This window comes from Lissotriton vulgaris, chromosome 3_1 (assembly GCF_964263255.1).
Source record: "Lissotriton vulgaris chromosome 3_1, aLisVul1.2, whole genome shotgun sequence".
Classification (NCBI taxonomy): Eukaryota; Metazoa; Chordata; class Amphibia; order Caudata; family Salamandridae; genus Lissotriton; species Lissotriton vulgaris.
In genome coordinates, this window is record NC_141689.1 from 341333696 (window position 1) to 341361226 (window position 27531).

Below are 27531 nucleotides of genomic sequence, written 5' to 3' on the forward strand. Positions count from 1 at the left end.
GGAACATTGAACATTGATTCTGTATATGTATTTGCTTATTCTGAAATGCACCTTATATCTCAATAAATATATTTTTTTTAAAAAGGAACTATTTTTTTCCCCCAGAGAGCGAAATTGATTTTTTCCAGTTCCCAAAATATTTACCTTTTTTTTGGCACATGATACTCTGCTTAAAGTAGAACTATTCTTAGAGAACAAGATTTCTATTTTTAGAAACTCCTGAGACAATATTTTTACTTAGTCTCTAGCACATGTACAGTCTTGTATAACTATGTGATGAAATGGTCTCGACCTTCTCTTCTGTATTAAGAACCATTTCATAAATGTACATTTCGTGATTCATTCAGTCAACATTTTAAATGTACAATATATGCATTATCTGAATGACACCACTGCTTACAAAGAAACGTACAGTATAATACTCATTCTCGTGTATATACCATTTCAAATGCATATTATGTATTTCGAGGTGGGATGGAAAACATATGCTTAAACATTGCTTAGTATTTAGTAATGATGGACATTATACGTTGAGTGGGTGTTGTAGATGATTCTAGGACTCTAGTAAATATTCCCGATTTCATGCCCTTATGTGGTTATATCAAATCATACCCGTATATAGGCATAAGAATCATACCCACATTAAGACATAGCCAATGCAGTCCAAATACGGCAAGGCTACTCCCATAGACTCCTAGAAAGCACAACGCGTTCTTAAACAAACCAAGCCTCCAGCAGCCCGGGAATTCCCCCTGCTTCTGTATTGATTTGTCCTAGAACTCCTGGAGTCCTGAAAGAACTGCGAGTTCTTAGTGACGTCTTATATCCAACCTTACGTCAAACTCGGCACCTTCCAGGTATAAATATACCAGCATCTGCCTTAAGCAACATACGGTGGTTTGGAGCAGATCGGCTATCTACTTGCCCGAAGCCCTGCTGATGCATGTGCCGAAGGAAGTGGACCCTCCTGCTGACGCACTGAGAGACACGCTGTCTTTTCTCCTGCCGAGAAATCCAGCTCCAGTGTTTCCCTGTCACCCTTGGGGGTTGCTGGGAGATCGAGTCCTGAGAAAGAGATACAAGACCTCCTTCATTCTATAACCAAGGTACGGAGCTGATTAGACCCATAGAGAATTCTTGATTCAGATTCTTGGCAAAAACAATAACTCATCTACTCCTTCCCTGTACTAGGCTTAGGTTAGGTACACCGGAGTAGGCGTATCTTAGAAACACCAGTTGAGTACGTTTAGTCATTATTTTATCATTGTATGTATTTTATCTATTTTAAGTATCTTATGGCTTAGAAACCATATAAATGCTTTTACAGTATTATTTCATAATACTCATTTTACTGTACGCACTTTACTTTATGACAAGTATTGCAATTGTGGCAATTCACTTTTCTTGCATGAGTTGAAAGACTGCTCAATAAATAACCTTTTTATTGAAAACGCCTGTCTCTCTATTTCTCTGCACTCCTGGTGAAACTAAGCATGCAAGTTTAACTGAGTGAAATAACTATCTATTGTTTCCGCTACTCTGGAGATATACTCCTTATTCTGGGGGAGCAAAGTTGTCCTGTTTATGCGGTTGTCAGAAACTAATCCCTTTTTGTCTATTCAGGAAAGTTAACACCTTCTTGTTTACTCGAGAAAGGTTCTAGTGACCTCTGAGCTAGCTGGCATTTCATAATTAAGTCTAACATATTCAATAGAGACCTAGTCGACCTAAGTCCTACGTCTAAACTATTGTTTGTTATTCCAATGCGCAGAGCCTATTGGGAATATAGGAACTACACTACAGTGTGGAGAGCACAGGACTCACGTCTGAGCATACCCGTCCCACTCGGGGTGACAAAAGCAAAAACAACAGTTGATGGACAGAATGCAGAAAAATGTCATACATTCACCCCAGTACAGAAATCTGGGCCTAAATCCATCATTTTTTTGCACTCCACACCACCCCAGTTCAGACATGGCCATATGCAAATCAGACTTCACCCTGTGCCTCATGGGAACAGTCCAGCCCAAACTGCCAAGCCATGTCTTCCCTGGACCGGAATCAAGCATCCTAGGACCGGTTTCAGGCTATCAGCCGTCATCAGCCAGGATAGCTTGACTCGAGTGGTGTGGAGAGCACGGGACTCACGTCTGAGCATACCCGTCCCACTCGGGGTGACAAATGCAAAAACAACAGTTGATGGACAGAATGCAGAACAATTTACTACATTCACCCCAGTACAGGGATATGGGCCTAAATCCATCGTTTTTTTGCACTCCACACCACTCAGTTCAGACATGGCCATATGCAAATCAGCCTTCACCCTGTGCCTCATGGGAACAGTCCATCCCGAACTGCCAAGCCATGTCTTCTCTGGACCGGAATCAAGCATCCTAGGACCGGTTTCTGGCTATCAGCTGTCATCAGCCATGATAGCTTGACTGCAGTGGTGTGGAGAGCACGGGACTCACGTCTCCGCATACCCGTCCCACTCGGGGTAACAAATGCAAAAACAACAGTCGATGGACAGAATGCAGAACAATTTCATTAATTCACCCCAGTACAGAGATCTGGGCCTAAATGCATCGTTTTTTTTGTACTCCACACCACCCCAGTTCAGACATGGCCATATGCAAATCAGCCTTTACCCTGTGCCTCATGGGAACAGTCCAGCCCAAACTGCCAAGCCATGTCTTCCCTGGACTGGAATCAAGCATCCTAGGACCGGTTTCTGGCTATCAGCCGTCATCAGCCAGGATAGCTTGTTTTCAGTGGTGTGGAGAGCACAGGACTCACTTCTGAGCAAACCCGTCCCACTCGGGGTGACAAATACAAAAACAACAGGGGCGAATGTATGACATTGTTCTGCATTCTGTCCATCAACTGTTGTTTTGCAATCGTCCGACAACACGGCTTCAACATCGTATCCTACGCCGACGACACCCAGCTTATCCTCTCCCTCACCAAAGACCCCACCACTGCCAAACTCAACTTCTAGAAAGGAATGCAAGACGTTGCAGTCTGGTTGACCAACAGCTGCCTGAAACTCAACGCTGATAAGACAGAAGTCCTCGTCCTGGGAACCAACCCTTCAGCATGGGACAACACCTGGTGGCCGACCGCCCCATGAAAGCACACCCACACCCCTCGGCCAAGGCAAAAACTTCGGCATCGTACTCGACTCATCACTCACCATGAACCGCCAGGTCAACGCAATCACCTCCAGTTGCTTCAACACCCTCGGCATCCTCCACAAGACCTTCAAATGGATCCCCCCTGAGTCAAGGAAGACGGTCACCCATGCACTCATCACCAGCAAACTGGACTATGGAAATGCACCTTATGCCGGCATCAACAAGTCTCTACTCGGCAAACTCCAAACAATACAGAACACCGCCGCCAGACTCATCCTCTTCAACCCCGGCATGAACACATTAGCCAATACCTACGAAGGCTCCACTGGCTCCCCGCAGAGAAAAGAGTCACCTTCAAAATCCTCACTCACGCCTACAAATGCCTACACAACAAAGGACCCACATACCTCAACAACAGAATCAACTTCCACGTACCCAAAAGAAACCTCTGATCTTCCAACCTCTCACTGACAGAAACCCTGCGAATCCACAGAGCCAGAGCAGGCGGAAGAATCTTCTCTCACATTGCAGCCAAATCCTGGAATGAGCTACCAGCAGATGTCAGACGTGCCTCCTCCCTGAACTCCTTCAGGAAGGCCCTCAAGACCTGCCTCTTCAACTAATCAGAGCTGGCTCTTCGGGTAATCAGAGCTGCAATGACCACCCACCCCACCCCCCGCCTCACCCCCAGTGCCTTGAGACCCTCACAGGTGAGTAGCGCGCTTACAATTCCCCTGATTGATTGATAGGCTTGGGCCAGAGTAAATTAACAAATAACACTAATATTTCCATTAAAAATCTAGACTCACTGTGGTGTGAAACAAGGGTGTGAACAGGCCCCTCCCCTTTTTAATCTGTATATTTGCGATCTATTGCCTGAACTGGATTCCGTTGTTAGCCATGCTTCAAAACTTGCAAACCAGCCTTTAACCGCCCTACTTCACGAAGGATGATGTAATACTCTGAAGTCAAATGGCGACGATGCTACAAAGACTGATTAATGCATTAAATAAACACAGCTCTTAAAATGACAATAAATCTAGAAAAAAACAAATATTGTAGTGTTTGGTAGAAAATGGTAGAAAACAGGCGCCTGGTTCATGAATAATCAGTGTTTGACTAAAGCCAACAAATATAAATATCTTGGTTGCTGGCTGGACAAAAAAGGAGGTCACTTAACACATCTAAACTCATTGAACCAAACAAATCTCATCCCTCCAATTTCCTTTCAAAGAATACTAAAAACAAAAAAACGCCCCAGTCTGGAATCCATCTTGAAGGTAATCTGCGCAAAATCCATTTCCATGCTGGTGTATGGCACAGATTCTTTTTCTGATAAATTGGCAGCTTTTGTTTTAGTAAAGCACAGAGCTATTTTTCAGATCCTTATTTCAGCTGCCACACAATTCATCATCAGGTCAGATCAGGAAGGAATAAAAATTAAATCACCAACAATTTGTCCAGAAAGCTAGCGTCTTGAAATACATACACTCAACACGTGTTGCAGACCCAGGCTCTTTAAAGAACTTCATCTGTACGGAAGTAACATTCTGCAGCCCACAGGCCTTTAACCCCTGGTCAAATGCTCTCATTGAATTTGAAGGCCTTGAAATGAAAGATGCTGCTATTCTGTGGAATCAACATCTCCTTTACCATTAGTTTAAGGCAGCAGGAGGTCATATAGTGTATTTTACGATGGATCGGCATGACTTTAAGAAAAGAAAGCATGCCCACATCGTCATCGACAGCTACACGCAAAGAGGGATGCAAAAGTACTTCATTAAACCATTCTCTGTCTAATACAAACTGAGGTTTTGCCAGCTACCGATGGGATACTTTTCCTCACCAGGCCGCCCCATCCACCCGCCAACAAGTGCCATTTATGCGGTGTGCATCAGGAGGAGACGTTGTCACACCTTCTCTGTATTTTCCCGCAATTAATAAATGAGAAGTCTCCTTTGACGACCACTGATCATTCAGGGGCCATGGTGGGTTCAGCGGCTGTTGTCATCCTCAAGTAACAGTAAGCCTCATAAAATACCTAAATGCTGTAGAAACAGCTTTAAGGAACACTGCGCCATCAATCGTATTCTCAGGAACTTCGTCCAACTTTACGCGGATGTCATACACAGAAGAAAGGATTAGCTGAGGCACTAGCAGTTAGGCTGCTAGTGGAAGGTTGTTGTTTTATCCTGGTGTTATCACAAGCAACACCCGGTAATTGGACTAGCTGAGGCACTAGCGGTTAGGCTGCTACTGGAAGGTTGTTGTTTTATCCTGGTGTTATCACAAGCAACACCCGGTAATTGGACTAGCTGAGGCACTAGCGGTTAGGCTGCTAGTGGAAGGTTGTTGTTTTATCCTGGTGTTATCACAAGCAACACCCAATAATTGCTTTAAAGCCGACAACCTGCTTTGATAACGTAATAAATAACTATCTGTTGATAGCAGAACGAGTAATTATCGCCTCTTCAGTTAGCACGTTTAAAAGTTCCAAAGCTTAATGTTCTTGTGCTAATGTGCTCAAAACATTTTTATACATTCTTTATGGTTTTGCTCTGATGAAAGATGGTTTGAAATGTATTTTTTTTAACTCCTTAGCCATCATTTATGTAGAAGTCATTTGTCCTGACAAATGTTTGCCCTAGATCTAACACTTAACACTTTAGAGCTCAGTATCTTATACAGCATCTCTGGTATTTTAAATTTAGGGTCCACTTATGCAACAGTTTTTGGTAGACGTTGACCATTCTAGCACTTTACTATTTCAGAGCACAGTATTTTCAATTGTATTTGTGGTATTTTTATTTTAGGGTCAACTTGTGCTGTGTTTTGGTAGGCACTGACAAATGTAATCATATGTTGTCTCTCAGCCTGAGAAAGATTAGGCAAAAAACTGCGGACCTGCTAAATTTGCCTTTAATCAGTGATCCATGATAATTTTTGATACTGTAAACAGATACTTGTGCTGTATGTTGGTTATTGTTTTGAGTTTACCTTGCTTTTTAACATATTTTAAATTAGATACATGCGCTTGATCTGTACACCTTCATTGAAAAAAATATTTTGCTTGAAGCTTAATGGACTTGATTGTCTAAATAAAGTAATTTTCTACTATATGTTCCCCATTGATTAATTATATAAGGTATTGATAGTAGGAAACTTTAACTACTGGGCTGAAGGGTTAGACACTAGTTCTAAAGGACTACAGTTCTTTGAATTGATGAATTCTCTTAATTTAACACATCATTTTTTTTGTTTAAAAATCTTTATTGGTCTTTTCTTATTGTTCCTTTTCTTACATTGCATGACAATACAGAAATACCTGAAGCGTAGTCCAAACCTATACAAACAACACAATAATAATATTGTGTATATCAACTTTGTGTTACAGAGGAATATTTGTAATATACTGTGATGCATACATTAGTTTCCAAAAGGCAGTTACCTATGAATAGTTGTGTGTTATTACTTGTCCACACTACTAATCTGCATTTTCTAACCTTCATACAGAATCGTCAACGCAATATGCTAGCACATTCAGTTGCAGCCTATCCATTAGTACCTAGTGTGCATGGCATTAGCGTACCCCTCTCTTTCCCTCCCTCTCACTCCCTCTCCGTCTCACTCCCTTTCCCTCTCCGTCTCACTCCCTTTCCCTCCCACTCACTCCCTCACTCCCTTTCACTCCCTTGCCCTCTCTTTCCCTCCCTCTCACTCCCACTCCCTCTCCATCTCACTCCCTTTCCCTCCCTCACTCCGTCCCCCTCCCTTTCCCTCCCTCTCACTCCCTCTCTCACCCTCTGTCATCTCACCCTGCCTGTGTGTCAGCCTGGGCGCACACCCACACACGCACGGCCGCCCGAGCACTTTACAGGTCTTTAAATGACCATTTGCATGTTAATGAGGCTTTGATGTATTTATTTCACCTCTTCTTAGGCCCCTGCAGCTTTACTCTGGCTATCGCTAGGATCACCTGGCCCCCACAGAGCAGCAGAGTCTCTCACGCTGCTGCAGACACTCTTTAAAAAAAAATTTAAAAAAGTAAAACAGGGGTACGATGTCGAAGGTCCGCGAATACTAAGAGTACCAGTGGCGTACATAAAAGATATTACTGCATGGACGTTTGAGCATTTCAATAAGGGGATCGCGCAAAAGAAAAAGAGATGAGCATAAAAAAAATGTATGCCAATAAGATATACATTATCTAATCTACAACATCTAATATAATGAAGAAACTGCCATTGAAAAAAAAAGAAAAGAAAAACAAGATAAACATTGCGTGACTGAGTATGGAACCGCGCATTCTGTACATTACAATATGGTTGCACGCCAAGGTGGGACTTAGACCCATGTGGATGTTATTAATTTAACACACCATATTAAGGAACCTACGCATTTTAAAGGCCTTATGCTCGACCTCGTCTGGGATTTGGATGGTGGTTTGCGAAGATTAGTTTGGGAACATGTGGATGGTCGGACCACTTCCTTATTAGGATATTGCTAATTCTTTCCTGGAGGAAGGACGGCAAGCCAAGGGATTGCAGAGTTCTTCTGAAATGTGACTGTAGTGTAGTTCCTATTTTCCCTATAGGCCCTGCGCATTGGAATAACATAAACAGCAGTGTAGATGTAGGACTGCGGTCTTCTAGGTCTCTACCGACTATATTAGACTTAATTTAGGTTTGCGCCAGCTAGCTCAGAGGTCACTGGAAACTTTCTTGACTGAATAGGAAGTGATCAGCTTCCCTGGCTCAGACAAGAAGGGATTCAGCTTCCGACAACCGCATAAACATGACAACTTTGCTGCTCAGAATAAGAGTCAATCTCTAGAGTCGTGTGAAACAATAGACCGCTATTTCACTCAGTCAGTTGTGCAGATTTACTTTCACCAGGATGCAGAGAATAGAGAGACGGGCGTTTTCAATAGAAGATATTGTTTATTGAGCAGTCTTCCTTCTCATGCAAGAGAAATGAATTGCCACAATTGCAAGACTCGTTATTAAGGAAAGTGCGTACAGTAAAAGGAGTATTATGAAATAATACTGTAAAAGCATTGATATGGTTTCTTAGCCATAAGATAGTTAAAATGAATGAAATATATACATTCATATATACATTGGCTAACGACCTCAACTGGTGCTTCTAACTACGCCTACCCCGGTGTACCTGACCTAAGCCTAATACATGGGAGGGAGTAAGTAGCAGTTTAAGTTAAGTTGGTTTTGCCAAGAGTTTGTTTCAAGAATTCTCTCTAAGGGTTTAGTCAGCACCGTATCTCTGGAATAGGATGCAGGAGGTCTGCTATCTCCTCTCAGGACCCGATATCCCAGTCACCCGCAAGGGTAGGCTGGAAGCGCCGGAGCTGGATTTTCTCGGCAGGAGAAAAGACAGCGTCTTTCTCAGCGCGTCAAGGAGGAGGGGCAGCGTCTGTGGGCTTCTCGCATCTGCTGGGCTCTGCAAGGGGACAGCTGTTCTGCTCCTGTATTCACCACCGCCGTGTGCTTGCTTAAGGCAACGTTGGTATATTTATACCTGAAAGGTGCCGAGTTTGACGTAAGTTTTTGGACATAAGACGTCAATAAAGATGTCACTGAGAACTGGTCGTTCTTGCAGTGCTCGCAGGAGTTCTATTACTAATCAAAACAAAGCAAGCGGGGCTTTCCCAGGTTACTGTGGGTTTGGTATGTCGAAAGAACTCGGTGTGCTATCTAGGAATCTAAGGAAGTAGCTTCTGCTGTGTCATGGACTGTCATGGACTGCAGAGGCGAGTTACTGAAATATGTCTCTGATTGTTATGCCATTATAGGGATATGTATTGATTATAGCCGTATAGGGGCATGAGGTCACAATATTGATCGGGGTCCTAGATAAAACACAACACTATGAACTATTAGAGAACACCAAGCCCCCATTAAGTGAGAAGATCGATAAAACTGGGCTAGAACTTGCTTCTTGGATAGCCAGTCTTGTTTAAAAAAAACAAAAAACGGGATATGTGTTCTTTGGTTTACTAATGAATTGGCTCACCTAAATCACAAATTAGATGCCTTGAACGTCAGTGGTGGTAATGTTATGATGACAAGGAAAAAGTAGCATTCATGAAAAGGTATGCTAAATTGATAGCTAAAGGTAAGATCTAGTACTAAAATCTGTAAGGCATATAATCCACAAAGATAAATACATAAACATCATGTGGTTATTGACTAACATAGACAGGATCAACCAGCCCGTAACTACTCACAGGAGAAATGTGATGAGTTAAACACCTTCTTTATAAATAAATACAGGCTGATTAAAGGTGCCATTAGGAGTAACCCGGAAGTGGATGGTAAATGGCCAGATATAGAGGAAAACCAAGTTAAGTTAGAGTCTTTTAAACTGTTAGTAGGGGAAAGCTTATAATGTCTATTAACCAAAGTAAAATCAGGCTCACCAGGTGATCCTTGCCCCCAGAGGGTGATTCAGTGGCTAGCTGCTGTCATAACAGAACCGTTAAATAATCTCTTAAACATCTCCCTGGTCTCCGCTGTAGTACCAGACATGTTTATCAAAGCTGTTGTATTACCTCTGTTAAAAACACCTGGAGACAATCCAGAGATACCAAAGATTTCATTGTTGCCTTTTTGTATGAAACTTCTAAAGTCTCAAATTGCCTAGTAGGCCTGCATTCACTTGCTTAATGCCAATGTCTTGGACTCTTTTTTTTTTATATTTCTTTTCATTGATACAAGGCATCAAAATAAAACAAAGGCATACATGGGGGAGACACTCTCCCGGATTGCACATCATCTTTGATTTCTGGGTGCTTGGAGCAATCTCAGCACGGCTTCCGAAAGTTTCACAGCACCGAGTTGGCTCTCACGGCAGTGGTCAACAATATTCGATCTAAGGTTGACCAAGGCCAGACCATTTTGCTGGTCCTACTTGACCTGACTGCAGCATTTGACACCCTATCTCCTTTGACCTTAATAGCTCGGCTAAGGGAGATAGGGGTGGAGGGCCCAGCATTGAGCTCCTGTCCTCCTTTCTCAGTCAAAGAGAGCAGAGGGTAAAGCTAGGAGAGTTCCTCTCCCCTGCTAAACCTGTGCAGTGTGGGGTTCCACAGGGGTCGGCCTTGAGCCCGACCCTTTTTAACATCTATGTGGCCCCACTTGCAAGGTTAGTAAGATCACACGGGATGGAGGTGGTGTCATACGCCGATGACACGCAGATCATGGTGTCCCTCTCTCACTCGGTGAGTACCTCCGCGCTCAGCTTCAGGAACTGCATGCAGGCAGTCTCCGAATGGATGATCTTAAACTCACTGAAGCTGAATGGTGAGAAAACCGAGGTCTTGATCTTTGGCAAAGATCAAGACATATGGTCCAGTGATTGGTGGCCCCCCTCTTTGGGATTATGCCCTGTGCCTGTTAAATCAGCCCGCAATTTGGGAGTGATTATAGATACGTCACTGGCCATGATGCAGCAGGTCAACCGTACTGTGTCCACCTGTTGAGGAGTCATTAAGATTATCAGAAAAATAGCCCACTATCTCTCCCCTCAAGCCCGTAAACAGACAGCGGTAGCCCTGGTGACACCACGGCTTGATTACTGTAACGCACTGTATGCGGAAATAAATAAGAGCCTTATCCAATGCCTTCAGTCCGTTCAGAACGCGGCTGCCAAGTTCGTCCTGGGCGTTCCCTACACCTCCTCTGACACCTCCGCCAGAAAGAGTCTGCACTGGCTCCCGATCCATCTAAGGATCACCTTCAAAATTCTATGCCTGGTTTTCAGTGCTTTATCAGGCGGAGGCTCTGAAGCCATCGGCTCCCTTCTTGTTCCTTACACCCCTAGCAGAAGCCTTCGCTCTGCCTCTAAGAATCTTCTATCCGTCCCGCGAATAAACAGTCAGATGGGGTGGAAGGGCCTTCTCTTTCATTGCCCCCAAACTATGGAATGATCTCCCTTCCGAGTTGAAAACACAACCCTCTATGGCCCACTTTAAAAAAGCACTAAAAACGCGGCTCTTCATCGAGGCATATCAGTAGCATGCTCCCTGACTTCGAACTATGTTTGGTTAGGCGCCTTGATGCCCGTTGGGCAAAGTTTGCGCGTTATAAGTTGCGTTTCATTCATTCATCTTTTCCGGAGAAAGAGAGGGTGAGGGGGGAAGCGGGAAACATGATACACAAATAAAGAACAATCAAGGAGAGGTAGGAACATCAATGGGAGAAACAGGTGGCACATATATGTCTCCCCTGTATCGGTTCCACAACCCCCACACAGATGCCCACTTAAGCGGGCGGCCCCGTGCCACATAAACAGTTTTTTCGCGGAACATACACCAATCCATGTTCTCTTTCCATTCTTCGATGGTCGGTAGCCTCTCAGACCCCACCGCTGTGCTATATTCCTTTTCGCTATCATATTACCCAAAGTTACCCAGGTGGTCTGTGCTGCATTAAGATCCGTGGGCTCCCAAATATTTAGGAGGCATCTCCTTGCTTCCGGTAACACAGCCACCCCCAACACCTCCTGCATGACATCGTGAACCCCCCTCCAATACTCAGCTACAGACCGACACTCCCAAATAATATGGAGGAACGTACCCACAAGACCACACCCCCGTCTGCACAAATCTGTCTCTGACAGCCCCAACCGAACCAGGCGGGGTCCTATAACATAAACTCTGTGCAATATTTTCAACTGAACAAGCCGAAGGCGTGCTGGGATTGCGACTACCTTCGGCGAAGACACAGCCGTTTGCCAGTCTTCATCATCTAATTCAACACCATCTTGCGACCATTTGTCCCTTAACTCAACCAGGAGATCCGCACTATGATTGATCAGCTTTTTATAAATCAGGGAAATAGTTTTTTCGGGCAGATGGCCATCCAAAATTCTGTCTTAAAGAGGTGACGCCTCGGGCAGGTCCACCGCCTCCGTCAGGGCCGCCGTCAACGCATGTCTGACCTGTGCATAGCGAAAGTACTCAGTACTTCCCAATTTATATTCAGTTTGCAATTCCAGGAACGTTTTGATCCTCCCCTTAGCCCAAACGTCGCCGATAGTCGAGATCCCAAACAAGTCCCATTTGTCAAAATCCTTTGTATTCCAAAGCTTGCCTAACCTGTAAGAATCAAATAATGGGGTGACCTGCGTGAAACGGTCTCTCCATGTCTTGGACTCTTATCAAGCAGGATTTCATCTGAAGCATAAATCGGAATCGGTGGTTCTGTTAGTCATTTCTGTATGATTTAAGGAAGGACCTAGATGACAGCCATTCTTCAGCTCTTATTTTATTTGACTTGTCTGTAGCCTTTGACACAGTGGATCATACAATTTCACTCGACCTGCTGTAAGCCACGTAATTTAGGGAGACTGCTTTTGAGTGGCTTGCTCCCCTTTGGGAGAATAGGCTTCCGGCATTTTATCTCAGCCCGAACCGTGCTTCAGAAGTAAAAATTGAATGTAGCATCACACAAGGGCCCGACTTACCACCACACCTCTTTAGCATTTATATTCAACCACTTGAAAATTATTTGGCTAAGAGAGGATGTTGGGGTTGAATTATGCAGATGACTGCCAGATTTTGCTTCGGCTGGAGACTTCAACTTTAGCTCAATTTTGTTTCTAAGATATGGTTTATTAGCAATTGGATTAGTTATAACCCTCTAAAATTGAATGGAATGGAAAGGAAATAAATTGTGGTGCTCTTTGCTATGGTCCTGTCATTATAGGCCTCAAGATATGGGTGCATTGGTGGTACAACAGCTCACACTCTCCTCCTCAGCCCCCACGGCCATTCAGGGTCTGGAGGGATTACACTTTTGCTTTCAGATAGGAGCTCAGCTATCTCTAGCAGGGTTAGTCATCTACCGTCCCCCGGGGGGGGGGAAGAGCCCATCCTGACCACCCTGATGGATATCATCATTCAGAGCTCCCTCTCTCACCCTCAGTTTCTGGTTGTCGGTGACTTTAACATTCACATGGACAGGACAGATTGTTCCTCGGCGGATTTACTGAGGTCCACACTAAACTCAGCCAACCTTAAACTTATTAATGAGGGCCCTACACATAGAGCGGGCCACACGCTTGATCTAATATTTTCCAACATCACTAATATGACGGCTAACATCCCACTACCTTTGATATGGTCAGACCATTCCCTGATTCCATTTCAACTTACAGTAACGGCTGACAAACCTGTGACCAGCAAGTGCTTGTTCATGAAGAGACAATGGAGTAAGCTGGTCCCAGCTACTATGGGTCCACATCTAGCTGAGACCCTGCCGACCTTTTCCTCCAATGCTGACACCGATGCCCAGCTTCTTAATGACTGGATTAGGAATATGTTAACATCTATAGCCCCGGCAACAGCCACAATATCCAAGCGAGACTCCCCATCTGCCCCCTGGTTCTCTCAGGAGCTTAGAACCCAAAAATCGCACTGTAAAAAGTTGGAGCGACTTTGGAGGCAAAAGTATGATCCTGTAGAGAAGGCCTGCTATAAGGAAGCATCGAAAAAACTGCATAAAGCCATCAGAAAAGCAAAAAAACAGTATTATGCGAACTCGATTCAGCAAGCTGAACATTCAAGCAAAGAAACCTTTAAAATAGTTCAGTCTTTTTTCAAACCCATATGCATTGAGAGGAAAGTTCCCCCATCAATCTCGTTTTGCAACAGCATCTCTGACTTTTTTGACTTTCAAATCAAGAAAGTATATGAGTCTTTTGGGCCAGTGAAGACCACGGTAAAATCCGATTCAGCGGATTTAATACCGAACCGTGCTACCCTGACACAATTTGATTTAATAGACCTAAATATGGTCAACCGAGAACTAAGTTGCTGTAAATCGGGCTCGCCAGACGACCCTTGCCCTCCTAAACTCTGGAGCCGCATAGCTGACTTTGTGGCCCCCGCTATTCAGCGTATATGGAATCTGTCCATCTCATGGAGGGTGTTCCCGAATATTTGGAAACATGCCACTCTCCTCCCCCTAAAGAAAAAACCTAATGGGGACCCTAAGGATCTCAATAATCTCCGTCCGATCTCCCTCCTTGCAGCACCAGGCAAAATGCTTGAAAAAGTTATCCAGCGGCAATTAAACCAATTCATTGAGCACAATAAAACTCTACACGAGACGCAATCAGGCTTTCAACCTGGATTTAGCACTGAAACAGCTTTAATTGAGGTGGCAGAGTCAGTGAGGTGGTCGATGGACTCAGGAGACTCAGCGATGCTGGTGCTCCTGGATCTGTCGGCCGCCTTTGATACGGTCGACCACGCTATACTACTGTCTCGACTGGAGTAGATAGGTATCCAGGATCAGGCACTGGAGTGGTTACAGTCCTATCTGACTCAAAGGACTCAGAAGGTGGCATTAAGGGACGTCTCTTCTACACCTAAAGCTCTGAGCTGTGGCGTCCCACAGGGCTCGGCCCTGAGCCCACTCTTATTTAATGTTTACCTAGCTCCACTCTTCACGCTGATCGCCAATTGGGGGATCAAGGCAATCTCATACGCCGATGATACCCAATTGGTGTTCCCATACTCAGAAGTGTCAGAGGCAGCCTTCTTAAATTTCAAGGGGTGCCTACAAGACATAGCCTGCTGGATGAACACTAATAAACTAAAACTCAACCCTAGTAAAACTGAGGTGATCTTCTTTGGCAAAGAACCTCCCCCCCCCCCCTCCCCCCCCCCCATACCATCTGATTTATGGTGGCCGGCAGAGATGGGTCAAGCTCCCTCGCCGAGCCATTCAGCAAGAAATCTAGGGGTGCGATGGGATGATAAGTTGTCCTTTGCATCACACATACAGCAAGTTGCTGGCTGCTGTATGAGTAAGCTGAGGAATCTACGTAAGATCCTTCGACTTCTACCAGTTAGCTGCCGAAAAACTGTAATCCACGCCACAGTTACATCCAGGCTGGATTACGCTAACGGTCTATATTTGGGCCTACCAAAGTACCTTATACAGCAACTGCAACTGGTTCAAAATGCGGCTGCGCAGACTTTTATTGAGGATTCCGTTCAAGCACTCAGTCTCTCCGTACCTCCATTCCCTTCACTGGTTACCAGTTGCTAGTAGAATAAAATTCAAAGCACTTACTCTGGCCTTCAGATCTATATACGGAAACTGCCCAAATTACCTGAAAGTTCGACTGCCAAGGTACTCCCAATCCCGCTCTCTCAGATCCAATAACCATGTTCGACTGGCAGCCCCTTGAGCAAAAAGAGCCCGGCTGGGCGGTCGAACCTTCTTGGCCAATGTCGCAAAACTATGGAACTCACTACCCGTCACTCTTCAACAGGCCCCATCTGAAGCTTGCTTCAAACATTTGCTGAAAACCTGGCTGTTTATCCAGCCACGCTAAATGCTACCCTCTCCAGCTTCCGCAGTCTTATCACCTGTTCTCTCAGCGCCGGGACACCTCCTTGTGAGGTAGCTGTTTGCGCTATACAAAATTCCGTATTATTATTATTATTAACTGTAAAGAGCTGAGGAGTCTTAATTAAAAACACCTTTCGAAGAAACCACATATTCAATTCGGTGGTCTCAAAATTCAATAGTAACTTATTCTAGATGCAGTAAAGACCATTATGACTGCGGTCAAAGATGCAAAGCTTGAGTATGCCAATGAATTTTTCTTGGCCTCACAGATTGTGATCTGAGTAGCCTTCAAATGATACAGAATGTGGCAGCTAGATTAGTCTTTGACCCATTAGTCTGGTAGAACTCATCCTACACCGCCCCTGAAGAAATTGCATTGATTACCATTCAAATTGTGTATTAAATTTAAAATTTGTTGTTTAACTTTTAGCGTTTTACACAACTTGGCTTCAGACTTCCTAGCCCATCGGCTAGTGAGTAATTCTCTAAAGAGGTTTTGGCTTGGCAGCCACAAATTTATTAGTGCTACTGAGATTTTGACAACCAAGGTCTTTTCCACGCTTGCCTCAAAGAAGAGCATGCTCTTCCAATTCAAATATTCTCGAATACTAGCTTAATCGTATTTAGGGAAATCTTAAAGTACTGGCTGTTTAAACAGGCTTTTAATGATAGGGTCCAATGCCAACTTAGGTGACTACTCTGGAACCCCCAGTGCAAGAGACCTATGGGTGTAGTGTGCTTTAAAAGTTAATATTAAAATCTGCTTCATTTGGGTAGCAGGGCAAGTCTGGTATGTTGGAGTCTTTTGACTCCATTTCCATTGGTCTCAAACCAATTCAGTGTGATATGGGCAGGGCTGATAATGAGAGAGAAGACATTGATTTTAGCTAACCACTCTCTTTGTTTTTGCACTGTTTTTCTTTGCATTTTGCCAACTTAACGCTGACCCATTTATTGGTGACTTTAAACCCCTGCCTAGGCTGTCTTATTTAGTAAGTTGCTAGTTTGTGTAGTGTAAAGATGATGGTTTTATCAGTATTTCCTACCATCATCTTTGGATTGTGACTGCTAAGTGGAGTTTACCCCCTTCTTTGAACTGGATGTCAATTTTAACCTATCTCTTAATTTTGAGACATCTGATGGAATAAACTAGATTTTGTTCCTTCTTGGTTTTAAGGTGCAGATCGCACAGCTTGTTATAGAGATGTAGTTTGATGTATGAATGGTCTATTCCAAATCTGATGCTGCATCAGAAGATTAAATAATGCAGTATTATGTGTGAATTCTAGGTCAAGTGTGTGAACTGCTGGGTGTTGTGCTAATGCTAGTTTGCCTGTAGCTCAGAGCATGTAAGTAATTGGATAGATCTGTTGCACGTTTTGTTTTCTGGTGTGTCTAGCTTTTCAGTGTTGTGTCCTCTGTAGTTTGTAGTAGTCTGATATCCTTCCTGTCTGATAGAGCTTATTCATTGGCTTCTGTCTGACCAGCATAAGTAATCATTAACCAGTTTGATTTCTTGTGCACCATCAAGTCTTTTACGTGGCTTGCATTTTTAACATTTTAACAATTATTGATGGTACCCTATTTCACTCCCTCTGTGGTCCAAATTTAAGGAAGGTATGTATATTTGTGCAGGATAATAACTTTGGAATGAACTAACTGTTGAAAAACAAATATTAGAAGGAATATTGTTTGTTTTCTTTTTAGTGATTCGGATAGTAGTGAAAGTGAGGAAAGTACAGATGAAGAGATAATTGGACCCCCTCTACCACCTAATCATTCTCAATCCCACCAAGCTGAAGATGCTGAGGGTGAATTGATTGGTCCGCCTCTACCACCTGGTTACAAAGACAGTGACGATGATGATGAGGAAGGTGATGTCCAGGAGGAAGATGATGTAAGTAATTATTCTTGATATTTTCCTGTACCAAGCCTTATGCATACCGCGTTCTCCTACAGGAACAGTTGCATGATTTTTTATTTTTTTGTTAAGCCTTTTTAATGGATTTCATCATTATACTCATCATACAGTTATCACACGTCATACTTGACTGCTGTTGTATTGTAATCACAAACAACGTTAACATGACATGTCGATGAGCAGTGGGACAATTAATCGAGTAATTAAGCAAACCAACTATGAAGAGAGACCTCCCAAGCCCTGCCATCGGAGCTACCGGGGGAGGGAGGGTGCGAAAGTGGTCATTAGTAGGATGATCATGTTTCTTCGACCCAAATGATAGTCTCCAATTCATAGTCCCCTGCAAGAGGTGTCCGCAAATGGCAATCCAGGTTCCATACGGAACTGGGTGGTCTGTAACTTGGGGAATGAGGGGTCGGGTGTGTGCTAGGGGTCGCATGAACCCAGGGCAAGTATGGTGGAGCTCCGTGCCATTCCATCACCTGTGGGTCCTTTTCCCTATCCTGTTCCCTATTGTGTGGCTCGTTTAGGGGGATGGGGTAGCAAGGGGGTGGGTGGGGAGAAGCATGTGGATAGATTACTATGCGCTTGGTTCAAGTGCCACCCGGGTGTCCAGTGACCCCTCTGCAACACCAGCATGTGTTTGCTTAAAGTCATGTAGGATTGTCGCCCACTCTAGTGAGATGGGACGCCGTCGTATGCCACAAGCTTCCTCCTGGCGGATGAGGTCTTCTTCCGCTACGGCCCATTTCTTTACTGCCCCCCACCATGCCGCTATTGGGGGACCCTCTGTCGCACGCACACCAGTGCATTGCCACACTGCGTTTCGCTAGCAGTACGGCCAGCATGGCAAATTTGGTCTCACCCTTCTTCCGTTTATTGCGTTTAAAAATGACTAGAGCGCATGCCTCCATGTATGAAAATCTGTTAAGCCTGTGACTGTCTTAAGGGTGGCGTGTACTGTCTTCCAAAGTGCTTGTATCACAGGGCAAGTCCAAAACATGTGAATGAATGGGGCATCCGGGTTGTGGCATCGGGGGCATTCAAAGTGGGATGATGGGTAAAAGCGCTTGAGCTTCGCCGGCGTGGGATAAACTGGACATTTTTTTATCTTTGGTATCGGGACACTTTTTTGTGGTGTTCTAGGTCTGTCAGCCACTTCCTATCATGGAGGTCGCGGCCGAAGTCCTCCTCCCAGTGGAGCTGTAGTCGTGTCAGTGGCACACATGTTAGTTCCATGATGGATTTATAGATCCATGTGATGTGGTTTCTGCCTGCCCCCATATGGAGTAATGTGTGCAACACCGGGTGTGGCTCTGGTTCCCTATCCCCCAGGTCCCAGATCCGCCTGCAGTCCGCCACTATCTGTCGGTGCAGCAGGAATTGGCCGGCTGGGAGCCCGCTTCCTTCGACCAAGTCTGTGAACGGGAGCAGCTGACCTTTGGAGAATAGGGCTTCGGTTTCTGTGAGCTGGTGTTAGGTCCATATCCGAAGCTCCCTCGTAGTATAGAATTTGTGCCCTTTAGGGAGTCCCGCCAACGGTAGTATCGGGGAATATAACAGGGTCCCTTTGGACATGCGTTGAATTTTCATAGCGCAGGATCTGGCCGTCTTGACTAATAATGGATACGCCGGGTTGGGTTTGGTGCTCTGGGACTGATACCTGTCCGTCCTGTGCTGCCGTTTACCCTAGATTGCGGTGCGCTGTCCAGCGTGATAGCCACTGTAGTTGCGCCGCTAAAAAATAGGCTTCGAATGATGGGGCGCCCTTCCCGCCTTTGTCGCGTGGTAGCTCCAGGGCCGACAGGGCCACTCTGCAGCGGCCCCTTCCCCAGATCAGAGAGATTAGTAATGAATTGAGCTCTTGGAAGAAGGTCCGCGGAGGGATGACTGGGATATTAGTAAAGTAATATAAGAGTCACGGAACCATGATCATTTTGGACAAGGCTACCCTTCCTATGTGAGCCAGGAGTAGGGTCTGCCAAAACTTGATTTGACTCTTAAGTCCTCAGAGACTTCACCTCCACCCCCCTCCCTGTCACCTGTGGTGTTCCCCAGGGTTCCTCTCTCTCCCCCCTTCTCTTCAACCTCTATATCTTTCCTCTCATCTTTGCTCTCCAGCAGCTGGAGGTCACCGTCTTCAACTACGCGGATGACCTCCAGCTCATCTTTGATCTGTCCCCCTCTTCTCTCTCGGTCTCCAATTTCCAGTCTACTATGACATTCATCAGGGACTGGATGAATCACAACCATCTTAAACTGAACCCTGATAAAACTGAGTTGGTTCTCACTGGTGGTTCGTCCAGCCCCTGGAACTCTTCTTTCTGGCCCCCCTCCCTTGGCCCTGCACCCTCCCCCTCCACCACTGTCAAAACACTGGGTGTCAAAATGAACAATCAGCTCACTCTTCACTCACACATCAGCTCCGTGGTCTCTTCCTGTTTCCTCACTCTTCGAACCATCCGCTCTGTCTCCCGCTTCTTCACCCCTCAGGCTCTCAAGACCATTATGGCCGCTCTGGTAATCTCGCGTTTGGACTACGCCAACGCTCTTTTCCATGGCATCCCTGCCTACAGTTTGCGTAGACTCCAAACCATCCAGAACCAGGCGGCCAGACTGATATATGGCCTCCCACGTTATCACCACTCCACCCCCCTCCTAAAGAAACTCCACTGGCTCCCTGTGAAACAACGTTCCCTCTTTAAAATCGGGTGCATGGTCTTCCAGGCCCGTCAGGGCACTGCCCCTGCTTTCATCACTTCACTTATCAAACCCTACGTCCCCGCAAGAAATCTCCGGTCCTCCTCCAAGTCCCTTCTCCTGACCCCCCGTTTCTCGCGCAAAAAGTGGGGTGGATCCAATTTCTCTACACTGGCCCCTTCCTTCTGGAACTCTCTCCCTGATAACCTCCGCTCCGCAACTCAGTACCTCTCCTTCCGTGGAGACTTGAAAACCTTCCTATTTAGCCAGGCTTTCCCCGCCTAAATTTCCTCCCCGGTCTTCCTTCCCCTCAGCCACTGAACCTTCAGCGCCAAGAAACCGCAAGGTGTATGCTGCGCTCTATAAGTATTTTAAATTAGAAATTAGAAATTAGAGTGCCCGGTAGTGATTGCCCGGGGCTCATGGTAGAGTCTAACACCCAAGTATCGCGGGGCATCGCCTCTCCATGGCAATGAAGCCTCTCCGAGATGGATTTCCCTGTGTGGGGTATTATGGTGTAGGGGGTAGATAGAGGATTTCTCCCAATTCACCCGTAAACCTGCTGCCTTCTCTAATTCCGCGAGCGTGGTCCATAAGGTGGTGAGGTCTGCCGTGATGTCTTTAACGTAAATGAGATCATCCGCATAAAGGGAGACACAATGCGTGCACCCTCCTAATGGGATGTCCCAGTGTTCACCCACCTCCCGGAGTCACGCTGCCAGAGGCTCCATGGCAATGGCAAAGATGACGGGGGACAGGGGGCACCCCTGGCGGGTGCCGCCCATGATCGGGATGGTAGAGGAGACATATCAGCCGATCCGAACCCTCGTGGTAAGGTCAGTATACAATACCCGGGTATACGCTATAAACTGGGGCCCTACGCCCACCCTCCGAAGCACCTCAAAGAGGTATTGCCACTCCTTTTTGAGATCCAGTACTAGGCACGCCGCATGTGGGAACGTGTCCCGCACCCCATCCTGGACCAGGAACAGCCAACGTATATTCTGGGAGGTGTTCCTCCCAGGGACGAATCCGCTCTGGTCCGTGTGCACTAGTCTGGGGAGAATTTCCGTGAGCCTATCTGCCAGAATCCTTCCTAAGATTTTGCAATCCGTAGTCAGGAGGGTGATAGGACAATAGGAAGCCCTGAGCTGGGGGTCCCGATCGGACTAGAGGAATGTTACCAACGCCGATTCCCGCATCGATTAAGGGAGTAGGCTCACATCTAGTGCCTCCCAAAAGACTGTGTCAAGCTGCGGGACCAGCTGCTGGGAGTACGTGGTATACAGTTCTTTCGGGAAGCCGTCATGTCCCGGAGCTTTGTTTTTGGCCAAGCGGTGAATGGCGGAATTAATCTCCCCTGGTGTAAGTGGGTCATCTAATGTCATGTGATCCTCCTCCGTGATTTGGACTATGGTGTTGGTGGTGAGTATCTTCCGAATGTGTTCCCCCCCCTATCCCGAGTTGGCTCCCTGTAGAGCACGCTATAGTAGTCATGGAAGGCCGATAAAATGTCCGCCTGCGCATAAACCACTTTCCCCGTGGCATTGCGGATGCGGTGATCGGTTGTGTTTGTGTGTCCTGACGAAGGAGCCATGCTAGTAGGGTACCGGCGCGGATACCTTCCTGGTGGACTCTAGTATTGTATGTGCGAAAACTGTAGCGCCGTAAATCAGCACATGCCTCCATGTACTTGGTTTTGGCCTCCACTAGTTGCGTGGGGGGGACCTCCCTCCGATCCGCCGCTTTAGATAACCACGCCACTTGTTGTCCTGCGTTTTGGACCACCCTCTCTAGTGTGTGTTTCACTCCTGTGATTTGCCTGATGCAAGATCCCCGTAGGACCACTTTAAAAGCGTCCCATTCTAGGGACCTGGTCGATGCGCTGCCCGTATTGTCGGTAAAGTAGTGTTGGATGGTGTCTGACTGTTCGCGGTGGAATACAGGGTCTGCCAGGCGGTCCCTGGGGAGGCACCATGTAGGGATCGGGGGTCGCCATGCAAGTGCCACAATATGTGCGTCATGATCGGAGACGACCCTACCCAAAAAGTCTGAATGTCTGATGCGTGGAAGGAGAGATTGAGTGCACCTGAAGCGGTCCAGGCAGACTCGTAAGTTGTGAGGCGTCGAGTGAAATTAGTATATTTTGGTAGTAGGATGGGTGTGTCTCCATGCGTCTGCTAGGGCCCAGTGGGCAGCCCAGGCGCGGAATGTGGCTGTGAGCCCGTGGGCTGGGGACTGCTTGGTGGGAGGGTAGGATCTATCCAGTGTGAGGTCCATGGAGCAATTTAGTCTCCGCCCTTTATCCCTGGGGAGTGTGTGAATCCCGCCAGGGCGGTCGTCAGGGTCCCCCAAAAAGGTGTCTGCTCAACATTAGGGGCATAGATGCTGCCTACGAGGATGGCCTGCCCGTCTAAGAATCCTTCTAGTAGCGCGTATCGGCCCTCGGGATCCACCCTCCTACATGTTTCGCGAAAGGGCACTCCGGGTCTAATCTAGATCAGCGCACCTCTCGCGAAGGCGGAGTAGGTTATGGTACAAAAAGAGCTGCGCCATTTCTTTTGGAGTTTGTACAATTCCTCCTTAGTGAGATGGGTCTCCTTGAGAGAAATAATCTGTGCCTGCTGCCGCATAATATATGCGTATATCGCATATCGTTTCCTGGCTGTGTGCATCCCTCGCACATTGAGGGTTAGAAACCGAAAGTCTGTGTGTGCCATGGTGAAGGTAATGTCGTGCCCTGATAGCGCCTGGTCGCTGGGGGAGTGGAGACTCCTTTCACTAGCCTATGGACATCGCACGTGGCGCTGTATGGGGATGTAGGTGCGCACCCCTGCCCTGAATATGGGAGTTAACAAGATATCATGGTATGTGGGATAGGTAAACTACGAACTGGGTTCGGGAAACAGTCCCAATACTGGGGACCTATCGCTGGGAGCGATACGTCCAAACTGGTGCTCTGGAGGAGAGAGAGCGTGCGCAAGAACTGAACAACTATCGGGTGGTGGTTCGTGCATGCGAGGGCAATCCTTGCGCGGAACCATGGAGGATCAGTGCGCGATATCTGGTCCTTGGCAGTGTCAGGACAGTGTGATATGTATATCGTAAGAGGACTGCCGTCATGTCGGGGGCTTCCATTCCTCCGCGAATAGTGCTACCCCTCATCTACATGTTAACGGAGACTAAGGACAATGTTCCTATGACAGTCCTCTATATATGACCCAGCTGGTTCCTTAACTTATGAGATCTGCTGTCTGGGGGGTGACTCGGGGTAGGGCAATCGAGTCTCCTTTAGATGATGCATCGTCGCTGTCGTCTTCGCCCGCCGAGGAGAACAGGCGTGGGGCTCTGTCCATGTCGTCTGACAGCGATGAGGTCTGTAATGCAGTTACGGCTCGTAGGACATCTGTGCGTTCCTGCATGATTTGCTCCAGATCCAGGGATTCCAGCGCGGGGCTCCGTGTTATCTTGTTCTCGTTATTGCGCCCTCTATTTGGATTACGCTTTCTGGGTCTCTGCGCTCTATTTCGCGGTCCTCGCAGATTTCCTGACCCGGGGAGTTGTGGGCAGTGCAGGTCAGCCCAGTCCTGTGCCTCCTCCGCACAGGTAAAGAATAGGGTAGAGTCTTTGTAGATAATTCTGAGTCTGGCGGGAAATAACAGAGAGTATTGAATGTTATTTGCCCTTAGTCGCTGCGTCACCTCCAATAAAAGTGAAATCTGCTGCTGCACCGCCCGTGCAGAGTCTGGAAAGACCATCACCTGCTTGTCCTCGACCCGGAGGGGACCCGATCTCCTAGCGGCCCTAAGCACCACATCCCGGTCTCTGAAGTGGAGGAATTTCGCTCACATTGGTCGGGGGGTGCTCCCGGCTGGGGTTTTCGCGTTGGGACTCTGTGAGCGCGTTCAATAGAGAAGAAGGCTGATCGGTCTGCAACCGGGTTAAAGGATTTCACCCACGCCTCCATGTGCCCCACCGGGTCCTGCCCCTCAATTCCTTTCCGGTACAAAAGTGGGTGGTGATGGACGGAGCATCTGACTCAATCAAACACTCACACCCAGTCCACAGATCTGGGTTTAATCCATCACCGTTCTTTAGCCCACTCTGCCACCCCAGTTCAGACATGGCTATATGCAAATCAGTCTGACCCTTCCGGCAGTCCAAGCACCCGTATATAACCGCGTCTGGAGCGTCCCTCCAGGTCGACCAATCGCTCCTCCATTGTGGAAAGGCGGGTCATGACTTCACACATTGTCTTCTGTTGGTCCTTTACTGCTGGCTGCAGTTCCGCCATGATCTTTCCCCCTTCATTGACCTTGTCAGCTAGCTTGCGGTGGTCGTCCTTGATGAGGCTGATGTCGGTCGTCAGGGTGCCAAGCCTCTCTTCCATCGACACCCTGGAGAGTTCGATGGCTGCCAATACACGGTCCAGCTTGTCAGAAATGGACATGTCCGGTGAGGTTGTTTTCCGGGGCCGTCTCTGGGACTGTGGTGGACTGTGTGGCCCTGGGTTTCCCCATCGTGCCTCCTGGTGTGTGCAGTCTCGCCGGGCCCGTGAGTTGTGGTGCTGGGGCCCGGCCGACGCTGCGAGAGTCCTTCCCTCCTCCGACGTGGGCTCTGGGTAAGCACTACCCCTGACCGCTCCGCTCAGCTAGGTGGGTAGTCCAACTGTCCAGTTCGGGGATTTCCCTTCCCTCCCCGACCACACTCTGTAGTGGGCACAGTAAGATTTCTCTGTGGTGTCTTCCCTGTGTGTCAGGGGGACTCGCACAGCCGGTAGGGCCCAATAGCTTATGGGGTTACAGAAGAGCCCATCGTGTTGCACTGTCCGCGGCCGGCCGGTTGATGAAGGCCCAGGAGCAGTGGAGGCGCCAGGCTGTCTCTCAATCCACCATCTTAAAGTCAGGCATCAGTTAGATTGAGCCACGGTGGTGGGGGGGTACCACGCACTCACCCCGATACCAGGCAGCCTCCCCCGGGGGGAGGGGTCCGCCCACCACTCACCGCCTCAGAGGTCGCGTTGTCCACCCAGGTGGTCTGGTTCTGCCTTCCGTCCTCTGGGAGGCTCAGCAATTGTACCCGCCGGCCGCCATCTTGGGGTCGGGCACTCCTTGTCCTCCCGGTGCTCCAGTTCCTGAAGACTCGCAGAGGGAGAGGGGAGCGGTTCGTAGCCCTATGCCCTCTGTCTCAGCTTGCCTTCTGTGTTGGCCCCTTGTGCTGGGTCCAGTTCGCCACCTGTCACCGGCCGCCGTAGCCGGGACCGCGGGGGCCGGGGATCTGATCAATGCGTGAGGCACGCCTGCCTGTGGTGCTCTCTCTGCTGTGTGCTGCTGCCGGCGCCCGGGGTTCCTTGGGTCGTCCCCGCCTGGTCTCCTCAGGCCTGCATGTGGTGCCAGATGCCAGTTCCTGTAGTAAAGGAAGATACACAGTCCAGCTGTATAGTTAGATAATCCTTTATTGTAGATTCCTTCTAGGACAGATGAGTAGGAGAAGATAGGAAGTATAAGTGAAACCCCACCAGGAGCAAGCTCCAAGCAGCTCAGCCTGAGTTGACCAACTGACACTGTGAGCCAGAGAGTCACCCAGGTATTCTATGATGTCATGGACATTCTATACAGTGGAGAACAGTAGAGCAGTAATTTACTGCATCTCCACCAGCTCGTCGCGCCCCTCGGACATCAGTCGAGGGCGCAGCGCGTCCTTCACTGTCCCTGTTCCGGTTTTGTCCGCGATCCCGGTCGGTTGCAGCAGGGATCAGCACCTCCAGGCACTCCGTGGGGTCCGGTAGCCAGAGGTTCGGGATTTTGTGACCAGGGATGACGCTGGAATGCAGGTAATTTGTCCGCCCGCTGTGGAGCCTTCACAAGGCACTGCCACCATCGTAGCCTGCTTGGCCACGCCCCCAGGAACAGTTGCATGATGAATTGTATTTATTTATTCTGTTCTACGGGATTTTAAGCTCATCTCTCGGTCATCCCTCAGTCTAGATTTAGTCTGCCCCCTCACCTTAATTGTTCATAAATCCAAAGAACAGAAGACACCTCACAGCAATTGCTTGCCATAGTGGTACTTCAGTGTCTTGTGCACGTTATTTATAATAAGCACACAGTCTAATGTCATACAGCGGTTGTACAACAATGCAAGGCTGGATGCTTTCGACTTCAACATTTTCAGAATTCCTGATAGTCTAAGATGGTGGGACACTCTCACAAAACAGCACATCTTCTTGTGAGATGTGAGAAGGCCTGTTTCTCAGGAGCTAAATATGTCTGAATATTGAAGATTGCGAATGAAACTAAAGTTTGTTAGAGACACAAGCATCTTGTATGAATTTTTATATTTGTTAACCTGGTATTTCCTAATCGCTGAGGATCGCCCTTAAAGTCTGAACATGAGAAGCCTATCGTGATGGACAAGTTCTCTTCTCGGTCAGGTGGTTCTAATAAAACATATCTCCCTTGTTACGGACTTTTCTAGTGCAGAAACTCTGTATACAAATTGTTCTGCAGAACATCGAGGCCATACACCACGAGTTAACATGACCAGTATGTCCAGGATGGATGCACCATTAGCAGGCTTACAACAACGATTTTATTAAAGGATCATAAACACAACACAATGCACTGCCCCGCAGCCCCATGTGTGGCTAAACTGCGAGGCTAAAGCATTGCTTCAAGTGTGTTAGAGCAGGAAAGACATGTTTGATCGGAGCTCTTCTCTGCTGCTGCATCGGAGAGCTGCTGTAAATAAGTAATGCGTTGTCAACCAGGTGGTGGTCTAACCTTAAGGGCTATACCCTAATTAATTGACCTGTGCTATCCACTACCTCAGGAAATACTGACCCCATGGCTATTGTTTCCTCTGGTGTGGTATTGTCCCCATAATTTGCACTCTGCATGTGGAAGGAATGTGTTAAAATTGGAGGTTTCCATGATCTGAGCTGCAAATCTCTGAATGTTTCATTATTTCCTTGCACTGATTTCGCCAGGTTTTCATTGGGAAATGCAGGCCCGGTTCCTTCTCATACATGCATACACATTGTAATTGTTATTAAGGTGCAGACTTCTGTTTTTGTCTGATTCACGATTACCGCGAGTAATGGAATGAGCTCCCTCGGTAGCTGCTTGCACATTAAAACCTATGGCGAACCATATTATGTTGTGGGATCAGTAAAGGAATGCTACTTTATACAGAGCAAGTGCTAATCTTAACATTGAGTAGCACATGTTTTCTTATTTAGGAATAAAATTGCCGTTTGGGTTTATTTATGTATTTATAAAGGGAATAATGCTCTTGTTGTCTTATGAGTAAAAACTATTCATGCTGCTTTAAAAAAAAATATCGTACCACTGGTTGACATGTCAGTGCACTGTTTTAGTAAAATACTGAAAGG

General features: G+C 47.0%; 1 protein-coding gene across 1 annotated transcript in view; it reads left to right on the forward strand.

The window, feature by feature from the left end:
• WDR70 (WD repeat domain 70) overlaps nt 1–27531 on the forward strand; it is a 1742574-nt gene that overhangs the window by 219460 nt on the left and 1495583 nt on the right. Inside the window, exon 4 of the mRNA XM_086960548.1 lies at nt 17225–17414. Within this exon, the coding sequence (XP_086816674.1) occupies nt 17225–17414 (190 nt within the window). The remainder of the gene's footprint in view (nt 1–17224; nt 17415–27531) is intronic.